General features: G+C 49.2%; 1 protein-coding gene across 1 annotated transcript; it reads right to left on the reverse strand.

The window, feature by feature from the left end:
• Nucleotides 1-4,267: 4,267 nt before the first annotated feature.
• LOC136501574 (protein ECERIFERUM 26-like) lies at nucleotides 4,268-8,718 on the reverse strand. Its single transcript, XM_066497089.1, has 2 exons — nucleotides 8,108-8,718; nucleotides 4,268-5,510 (listed from the first exon to the last, which is right to left on the reverse strand). The coding sequence occupies exons 1-2, from the start codon at nucleotides 8,624-8,626 to the stop codon at nucleotides 4,590-4,592; spliced, it is 1,440 nt and encodes a 479-aa protein (XP_066353186.1). The 5' UTR covers nucleotides 8,627-8,718; the 3' UTR covers nucleotides 4,268-4,589.
• Between the last annotated feature and the right edge of the window lie 1,974 nt (nucleotides 8,719-10,692).

Raw genomic sequence — 10,692 nt, forward strand, 5'->3', positions numbered from 1 at the left:
CACCTAGACGGCTTGGAGCAGCGAGGATCGTCGAGCGGAGGTGGTGATTGTCTTCGGCTCCGATCGTGGTGATTGTGAGGGGTTCTTCACCTTGTCCCCGGCGGAGAGCCAAAAGGTACTTTAGTGAATTGCTCGTGGCTTGTGTGATCCTCATCTTGTGTTGGTTGTGCGGCACCCTATTGAGGGTTTGGCGTGTGAAGCCAATTAGCGCGTGAACCTCCAAGTGAGTGAATCGCCACAACGAGGACTAGCTTGCCGGCAAGCAAGTGAACCTCGGTAAAAATCATTGTGTTCATCCTTTGATTCCGAGGTGATTGGTCTCCATTGTTATTCATCTTTGTGATTGATTGGTACTTCATCTATACGGCGGTATAACTATCCTAATCACTCTCTTTACTTTACCGCAAACTAGTTGACAAGCTCTTTAGTGTAGCTAGTTGTGAGAGCTTGCTTGCTTGGTTGGTGTGGCTCTTTAGTTAGTCTTTGAGAGCACACTAACATAGGATAGTGTCTTTGCTATTGTGTGAATAGACACTATCTAAACTAGAATTGTGGTAGGTGGCTTGCATTTTAAGTAGGCTAGCGCAACACTCGCTTCGCCTCATAATTGTCTAACCACTTTGTTAAGTGTTGTTGTAGAAATTTTATTAGGCTATTCACCCCCCTCTAGCCATTAGGACCTTTCAGACGGGAGGAGGCAGAGGGCCAGGAGCAGCGGTAGCGGCAGCAGTAGCAGGAGGGGCCGGCCTCCTCTAGTCAGGCCGCGTGACGTGCCGGAGGAGGAGCACCGTACCCCGGACTCCTTGGACGAGGAGGAGCTGATTCGGTAGATGGACGATGAGGGAGACGAGGCACCGCAGGGCGACGAGGTTGGAGGCACAGCTGGTTTAGACTCTTCTACTGTGGCCAGGATCTACTTGCGAGGTCCCTCGAAACTCCCTGGGCCTCCGCTTCTTCCCCTATGCCCAATGATCCGCCCCCAGGGGGACAGGTAAGTAACTTTAGATTTTATCACAGCTACTTCATATAACCTGTTGAAAATTGTCAGAGAAACTAATAATGTTTGTTAATGATTTGTGCAGGCACTGGCTGGTTGTGTCGCCTGGTGACTCACGCAACCCCAACCACATCCCAGGTCTTGTGTGCAGGCACTTTTACCCTGGCATTGTCACGCACAAGGGGAACACTGAGCCGGCCAAATCGTGGGACCACTACAAAGATGCCCCCGACGCATGTGGAGATAAGCAGGAGCGGGTGAGGAGAGAGTTCTGGGTAAGTCGTGCTTGCACAACTTTGATCAATACATCGCATTCATTTGACTTTTTTGACATAATGAATTGATACATTGTGTCTGTTTGTAGACTTTTTTTAGATGTGAAGAGGGACAGGAGGACAGGGCGGAGAAGGTGATGGTGAAAAGTGCCAGGAAACGAATCACCGACATGCACTACAAGGAGCGCCTCACTTGCATCGTCAAGTACTACGCCACGCACCTTGGTGAGAAGATCACCAAGACACAGGCAAGACAGAGGACACTGACCCGGGAACAGTACCTCGAGGTAAATGAAGAAGAAGAATACTGATTTGTTTTGAGATTAAGTAGCTTTAATTTGGTCTTCTTACATCTCAAATTCTTTATGACATGTAGATAATTCCATGGTGGTGCGAGTCGTATCGGGACTGCTGGGAGATGATCGTGGACAGGTGGTTCAGGGAGGGTTATATCCAGGACCATGAGGCAGGGCGGGAGCGGCGTATGGCAGCGACAAGCCCCACACACCATCAAGGCAGCCGCAGCCTCGGTGCATACAAGCAAGCATGGGTACGTGAATTTTTAGTATTCTGATGCTCCATTCTGCATGTTTCTTCTAATCATCTTGTTGTCTTTCTCGCAGTCCGCGTCACATGGTGGGCAGTCCATCTCCAATTTCATGGCATATGGTCTAGCCCGCAAGGGTAAGGCGACATCCGCTGTCACCTTCACCCTGGATGACCCGCCCGAGTCCTACAGCAACCCGAGCGTCCACACCCGCATCAGTTCGTAGGTGTCGGAGGCAAGGTCGGTCCATGGGCCAGACTGGGATCCGAGCACCGACGACATCAATGGGACGATGGTCATGAGGCTCGGACAAGGCAAGAAGCATGGGCGGTACTAGATTGGCGATGGCACCCTCAAGCCCAGCGAGATTCCCTCCCTCTCCCAGATCCAAGCACAGACCCCAAGCGGAGGCCCGGCCATACGCCAATGACCGTCCCCTTCACAGCAGTGGGTCGACGCACTCCAGGTTAGTCCCGTTTAACTCTTCGTACATTGATCTTTAAATAACTTAGTTACCTTTGCATTACTGAAACATTCGATTGAAATGTTGCAGGCCGAGAACGAGAGGATGGCTCAGGAGCTGCGGGACCTGACGGCGAGGGCCGAGCAGGCCGAGCGGGAAAGACATGACGAGCGGGCCGAGCGGGAAAGGCAGGCCAAGCAACTGGCGGAGATTACGACGTTCCTGCAAAACTTTGGGCAAATGAACGGTGTAGCTGTGCCGTAGTTCGCTCCACCGTCGCCGCCAGTTAGAGCTAGTCCTGTGAGTATGAAACCAAATTGCTTCGACTAGTGCTTTTATTAGATGACCACTCTAACAGATGCAATCTCTTGTCCTTTATGCAGCCTCTGTCGGCGGGTTCGAATAACCCATCTCAGGCGCAAGCAGGCGACGGCACTTTTCCTTCACCAAGCACTCAGTTTCCTCTCCGCCGGTAGTTTGTATCCCTTTTTCACCGCTTGATGGGCATGTGATGCACTGTGATCAACTATCGACTTGTTTCGATGGATATTGGACCTATTATGCTTATGATGTCATGTATGTGAGATATTGTGTGATCGACATGTGATATATATGTGGTATTGCCTTTGTGATGAGATGTAAGTGATATATATGTGCTATATTGTGTTTGTGATGTCACAGATGTTATATATATCTTTTATATGCTGTGTTTGTGAATATAGAATCAAAAAAAAATTAGCCTCTTTGCCGAGTGCCAGGGCCAGGGCACTCGGCAAAGTTTTTTTTTAAAAAAAAATTTTGCCGAGTGCTGCCCTGACAGGGCACTCGGCAAAGAAATTACGAAAAAAAATTTAAAAATATTTGCCGAGTGCCGACCTGGCAGGGCACTCGGCAAAGAAATTATTAAAAAAAAAATCTTTGCCGAGTGCCTCCCCGGTAGGGCACTCGGCAAAGAAATTTTGAAAAAAAAATAAAAAATCTTTGCCGAGCGCCTCTGACATGACACTCGGCAAAGCATGTGCTAACGCAATCGGCGCCGTAACGGTCACTTTTCTTTGCCGTGTGCCGAGATTGCACTCGGCAAAGACTTTGCCGAGTGCCCGATAAAAAGCGCTCGGCAAAGAATTCTTTGCCGACGGATTTTTTACCAGAGGCTCTTTGCCGAGTGCTGCCCTCGGCAAAGGCTTTGCCGAGGGCAAAGTAGCCTTTGCCGAGTGCATTAGGCACTCGGCTAAGCGCCCCAATCCAGTAGTGATTTGCCACACATTATTGTGTTCAGGTTAGAGTGTCTTCCATCACAAGTGCCAGTGGCTTACTAATTACTTGGTACTTGGTACAATGGAACTGAGCATGGCCAAGTTTATATAATCAAAAGTTCATAAACAAAAAATAAAAGAGACTTACTCAGCATAAACAAGATGCTGGGGATGCCAGCTTACAACCAAAGAACACAAAAGCTGCAGAGGTAAACTGAGCCACAAAAAATAGATTTCTACTACGTCTGTCTGCGCCCTATCCATGGGGCTTGAAAGGTTTAAGCTAGGTCCTCATAAACGATCTGTGAACTACTGCACCCTCCCCTCTTCATTGAGTAGAATACGCCACTTCTGCACAAATGAGATATCAACATACGTATATCACATCAGAGGGATTGCTTGTGAAGGTCTTTTCAATAATGGTCATCCTGTTCCTAATCTTCCACCTCGCCCATGCCCCCCTGTAAAGAGAAAAAAAAACTTAGACTCCTTAGAGTCTTGATTCTTTCGTCTAAACTTTAGACCTCTAAAAAATTTAGAGCACTTTAGCTCAGTTTAAGCTCTAAAGCTCTAATTGAGGTACACTAAAGGTTTAGAGCTAACTTTGAATCACCTATTTGGAGACTTTTAACTCTAAAGTTTAGAGGTCTAAAGTTTAGAGGGGTGAATCAAACCGGCCCTTAGATGCCTCATCTCCTATTGAGCCAATTCTCCATGAAGTCAGCTATAGAAGTAAGAAAGACGTACCATTCAAAATGGGACAAAGAATAAGTAGAAAGATACGTAGTCTCAGGGCTACAGAGATAACAGTTTACAAAAGTTCACAAACCACGCATTCAAAGATACATAGTCTCAGTGCTGTTGAAGTCGAAGCTTCAAGCCTTCAACAGCCAGGAAGTTCATAAACACACGCACTGGCATGGGATGGCAGGATCGATCGAACATACCGGCGAACACATGCGCCACAAAGAGTACATCCATCCTGCAAGATCCTTCAATTTATTCAGCCTGAAAACCACACAAGACGACGAGAGTACTGCCTGCAAGATCATCAAGCAGCAACGGGCAGCGCGTCACGGAGCGCGGCACGGAGGCGGTCGGCCTCGCCGCGGCGCAGGACGGCCGCGACGGTGCGCCCACGCCCGCCGCCGTCGCGGTGCACGACGGCCGCGCCGCCGTCGCCGACGCCGTCCACGGCGTACTCCACGTGCGCCGGGCGCCGCCCCGCGAGCTCCAGCCCGGCGTACACCTCCAGCGCCTCGGCGTCCACGAGCGTCAGGTTGGCGCCGTACACGGCCACGTCGGCGTCCTCCGCTCCCGCGAACGCCGCCGCCGCGACCGCGCTGGCCTCGTCGAGGTGCGCGCCGGCCAGCAGCGCTGCCAACTTGGAGACGTCGGCCGTCGCTGGCGACGACGACGAGCAGCCGGTCGACGCGACGACGACGTGGCCGATGCGGTGCTCGTTGGCCAGCGCCGGGCGGCCGCCGCCGCCGCCCGGCGTGGGCGTCGCCGGTTCAGTCCTCACGACGGTCACCGTGCGCGTCGCCTCCTCCTCCTCGGGGCCTCGGATCGCGGCCAGCGCCCGCCAGATCACCGCCGAGACCAGCTCGAACGGGCCCATCACCACATGGCGCTGCTGATGCTCCTTGGCCGCGCTGAGCTGGAGGCTCTGCAGCTGCTGCTCGGTGACGTGGAAGGAGAAGGGCACCATGTCACGGGTGCCGGGGACCGCCCAGTCATCGCCGACGGGCGCGGCGGTGGCCTTGACCGACGGCGGCGGGGCCGCCACGCTGGCTGGTGGGGCCGCCGGGGGCGGCATGGCGAGTGGGTCTCGCAGGGTTGGTGCCGGGGCCTTTTTGCCGCTGAAGAGCTGCGCCCACGTGCTGAAGCAGTCGGCGGCGGAGGGGATGTCGCCGATGACGTGCGCCCACGTGAAGCCGAGGGCCATCCCGCCGCACTTGAAGCTCGTCACCTGTTCAATCACTTGCCGCTTTCAGTTTATATTTTGTACTGTAACATACTATACTGGTTTTGTCACTACAAAGATATATACTGGATAATTAAGTTCATAAACCTCCACTCAGCTCATAAACCAGCTTGTAGTTCATAAACCTCCACTCAGCAAGAAAAACAAAATACACCAGCTTGTAGTTCATAAACCTTGTAGTTCTATCTTTATCCTAAATTATCTTGAGGATCAATTCATACAAATTTGGATAATTAATTTAGTAGCATACAAATTGTATATTATGAAAATATTTTTCATGATGAATCTAAAAATATAAATCTTAGTTAAATTATATAGACTTCTAGAAACTAATAATTAAAGATAGAAATGTTTTATTTTAGGCAAAACTATAAAACAACAATCTTTCTGAAGTATAGTGGTATTTCGTTGGTCATATAAGTTTAGACAGGTGGTGCTTCTAATTTCTATCCCAATTAATAGTTGCATGAAAAAATTGAATGTGGATAATAAAAAGTGATTTTGTCAACTAGTAGCGCACTGATTAGTGGTTGAGGCTAGCTAAGAGTAAATCCTCCAACGTTCTGTTGTGTAAAATTATTCCTCCGAGATCCTCCAAACGATCTTTCGTAAAACTTACACTTCAATCCTAGTTTAGAGAGAGCCATTTGAAATACAAAAATACTCCTCTATATCCATTTTCACCCACTAGCAGCTTCTCTATATTTTGTGCATACTTTGGATAGTTGACTCCGCTATCTTTTTTTGGCTAACCAGAAACAAGGAATATAGTATGATAATATTTAGAAATTTAATTGAGTAAGCAGTTGAAGGCCCTTTTTTACCAAAATATCTATTTCTATTAATACAGAAGGATACGAAGAGACTCTTGAAATGTTCTTAGACTAACAAGTAGTTGACCGAGTTTTCAGCTAAAAATTAGCGTATCTATTAGTTGGTACTTTTTGTTTTTGAGCTGCTAGTTAATCGGCGAAGTGTCAAACAAAGCACTACTTACTTTTGACATTCAAATAGTAAGGACTCCTCATTTAAGTTGGTTGTTACTCGATGTCGGGGATGACAGATCTTCCACTTTATGGGATATAATATTATACTACTACCGCATTGAAGATTTCCAAGACAAAGTACTCACTCGTATTAGAAAGAATGCAATTTCAACTTTGGTTCAAGTCAAGACATCTTAAGTTAGAGCGTTAGACCAAATTTACATAAAAAGTATATTAATATCCATAATACGTACTTTAAATATCTACTATTAGGTTTGTTATGCAATATTATTAATATATATTTATAGTTATTTATGTTATAATATTTTTCATAACATAGTAAAAAGATGGGTTGACTTTGATTAAACCTAGAATTACATTCTTTTTTTCTTTTTAGTTAGGGGGGGGGGGGTAGTACTATCTTCACATGAGCTCACTATGATGAGTTATTTAGATCTGTTTAGTACGGCTTTGGTTTTTTGCTTTGTATGACGGAGTCGAAGCTGCTAATAAAGCCAAAAATAATAATTTTATCGGCTCTTAATTCTAGTGTAGTTCGCGAATTTTAGAAATTTGGCTACTGTAGTACTTTCGTTTTTATTTGGCAATTAATGTTCAATCATAGACTAATTAGGCTCAAAACGTTCATCTCACAATTTCCAACCAAACTGTGCAATTAGTTTTTTTTGTCTACATTTAATGCTCTATGCACGTATCGCAAGATTCAATATGATGGCTCTGTAGCACTTTTTGGAAAAAAAAAATTGGAACTAAACAAGCATCTAGTACTTGAAAGGACAAGGGACACAACAGTATGCTACTCTACGCTTCACTTCACTAGCTCCATGTGCATGAGCGCCCGTTTCTGAAAAAAATTATTAAATGGGATGTCCTCTGCAGCAGCAATGCACCTACAGTGAGAAGTGATACTAGTGCTAGCGCATCTATACGCATCAACCACCGTTGTTTGGCTGCATATGATCCGCTCAACTGCGGCATCAAAACTTTGAGACCACGTTTGGATCAATGGATTCTTAAATCAATTCTGAAAGAATAAATTCTAAAATAAAAGTAATCGTATGATAGTGTTTGAAACGAAGGAAATTTAAGTTCCTTTCCAAAGGAAAGAAAATCAGAGTAGTGAAAAATGTAGGAAATAAAACCTCCACTCAGCTCCAACTCGATCAAGGGATAGAAATTCTGCTCGTCTTGCTATGCTGGTTATGTTCCTGGACGTTTTCTCCTCCATTCCAAACAGCTCAAAGTATCTATTTCTGAATTCTACAATTTCTCACTATTCACTCCATCTTATTCTTAGCGTTTTTTCCATGTTCCTGTTTTGTACTCCTTTGTTCCAAACAACACTGAGAATGCTATTTATGTAACGTGAGCACATCTTTTACATTCCTGTCTCTATAACCCCCATGGCCCCATGTACCTCCAAAACTCTTGTATAAGTTCAGACCGGCATTATTCGCCTGCCGTAGCCGCGTTTAAGAAAGCATTATGATCCGAGAATTTATTAAAGTGACTTGCAAGAAATTAAAGTGAGAGTAGATGTGTGAGTGGCCAGTAATTATTTGGCACGATGCAGACCTGCACGTAGAGCAGCGGCGAGAAGAAGAGCTCCGGCCCGATCACCTTGTCGTAGGCCAGCGCCTTGCAGAGGCCGCCGCGCTCCGCCTCCGCCTGCAGCCACTGCTCCACGGTGGCGTCGCAGGCCACCTCCACGATGCGCACGCCGCAGTCGTTGCACCGCACGTACGGCCGCCCCAGCCCCACCGCCTTGCCGCCCTCGGCGCCGGCGTCGGCCGCTTGATGACGCCGCCGGAGCCGGCCGCTGACGGGGAAGTACAAGTCCAGCCACGGGAACATGGGCTCCTTCAGCGCCTCGATGGTGAACGCCGGCGCGCGGAACACGTGCACCGCGCGGAGGTAGTGCAGCTTGTGGAGCAAGTCGGCGTCCGCCAGCTCGTAGTTCACCTCCTCCCCGGTCACCGAGCTCGGCACCACAGTCGAGAGCCGGTGCCCGTGCACGGCCATGCCCATGCTGCTGCCGCCGGCCACGCCGCCGACGGCCAGCGGCGGGCTCCCGGAGACGGCCTCCACAACCATGGCGCGCGCGACGCGGCGGTCTCGGTCGGCGCTGGCGAGATCCAGGAACGTATGTCAGTGCAGCTGGGTGTGTGTGCCGTGTATGTTGGAAACTTGAGCTGGAACTTAAAGGCAGTTTACTTTCATTATCATTATCATATATAGTACCATGAAATGAAAGCATTGGTGTACTCAACCACTGCTCGAGTATTGAATGCAATTCATGGAGTCGATCCGGCAATTTTCGATATTTTCTTTCCATCCTATACAAGTACAGAAATGGGCTTTTGGCAGGGCCCCAGATCCTCTAAACATGACTCTGGCTTCGCCTTCAATGTAAAAGCAGCTTTTTCTGCTGAAACTCAAGCCCTGTAAGAAATGTTTAAAGCACAGTTTCTCCTGTTTCTCAAGCTCAGTCTTGGAAAAAAATTCATTAGAGTTTTACTAACATTAATAAATTATCAACTGAACAAATACGTTGATATGTTGGCTGGCAGAATTTTGGTTGAAACTGCTTGAAAAACACTGTTCTGGTTGAATTGTTGTTAGAGAAAAACACTGTTCCAGCTGAAAAAAGAAGCCGAATAAGCCGAATATGGGGTAAGCCGAACGGGGCCATGGCACAATATAAATGAAGAGAGAGAGATTATCATAGGTTTATGGTGGAACTAATTTACACTGTTTCTGCCGCACGGGAGTATTGAAAACTATGACATTTTCTTTGGAACGAAAACTATGGCATGAAACCTCCGAGACTAGCCTAAATAATTAGTGGAAGAGGTTAAATGTCTAAAGTGTCCTTGTCTGGAAATTGCACTATCAGAATGCCCAGGTTTACCGTGTGCCCACAACATACGGCGAAGGTAAAAAAAACACTCGGCAAAGTTTTTGCCCAGTGTTGCAATCGGCAAAGCTATCTTTGTCGAGTGTTTTTTTGTCGAGCACTTGGCAAAGACGTTGCCGAGTACTAAAACTGACACTCGGCAAAAAAAATTCAAAAATATATAAAAATAGCCCCCACCCCGCATGCGCCTCGGCCGCACCGCCGTCCACCCGTGGCTCGCCCTGCCACCACGGCCACCACGCCGCCCGCTGCCACCATCGTCCACGGACAGGCCGCCGCTGCCACCATTGTCTAGCAGCAGGTAGCAGCCGTGCATCACCTCCCACAGGTTGTCATTGGGCATGTACTCGTACACCAGTAGGTTGCAGTCGGCGCCGGAGTAGCAACAGTAAAGCTTCACGATGTTCTTTGTGCCAGATGCTGGCCAGCGTCTCCACCTTCGTGCGGAGCTCGCGATCGCCGAGCCACCCACCACCTTCGCTGTTGTTGTTGTCTCTGCTTTTGGCTGTGGTGGAGTTGGTCACCGCCGCAGCCGCCGCCCAGTCCACCTGCTTTCTGCTCGATGGCCGCAGCTTAGCTTGTGGAAGCTCGTCACATCGTACGATGCGCTGGACGCCAGCGACAACGCCAGTGCCCTGTTCTGCTCCACGAGCCGCCACGCACGAAGCACCCACCGTGGCCGCTAATGAGCACGCAAGGCTAGATCCGGCCGCTCAGGGTCCCAACCGGCCGGCCACCGCCGCTGCGCTGGCCCTGCAGGCCGTGGGCGCGACCGGGCTAGCCACAGCCGCCTCGCCTAGGCACACGCATGGGCGGGCACCCCGCCGCCCTACAGGACGTGCGCGTACGGGCACCCCTGGGCCTGCTGCCGCTTCTACCGGCCCCCGGCAACAAGACCGCCGCTCGCCGGCCACCACCGCCATCGAGCATTAGGGCGCGGGTGTAGGCCTGCCTGAGCCAACCTAGGAGGCCGACACCTCCTCTCCTTTCCCTGTATGCGTGTTCTCTAGAAGAGATAACGGAGAGAGAGAAAGGGAGTGGAGGGGGCGACGACGGATATATTAGTTATTTTTGTCGAGTGTCAGATCACGGCACTCGGCAAATTTATCTTTGCCGAGTGTCTATGTGGGGGTGCGACCCCGGATACCCGTGGCAGACCACATGGGCTGTGCCCCTAGGGGCAGCCCAGCCCACAAGACGAAGCCTTGTGGGGCACGACGCTGCTCGGCGTCTCCCGCAAGAC

This window comes from Miscanthus floridulus, chromosome 13 (assembly GCF_019320115.1).
Source record: "Miscanthus floridulus cultivar M001 chromosome 13, ASM1932011v1, whole genome shotgun sequence".
NCBI classification, from domain to species: domain Eukaryota; kingdom Viridiplantae; phylum Streptophyta; class Magnoliopsida; order Poales; family Poaceae; genus Miscanthus; species Miscanthus floridulus.

Excerpts from the sequence above, each read along its gene's own strand:
- LOC136501574 (XM_066497089.1), bottom strand. The coding sequence starts at position 8,626 with ATGGTTGTGGAGGCCGTCTCCGGGAGCCCGCCGCTGGCCGTCGGCGGC. Across the intron at positions 5,511-8,107 it reads CGCCGCTGCTCTACGTGCAG|GTGACGAGCTTCAAGTGCGG; the intron begins GTCTGCATCGTG and ends GTGATTGAACAG.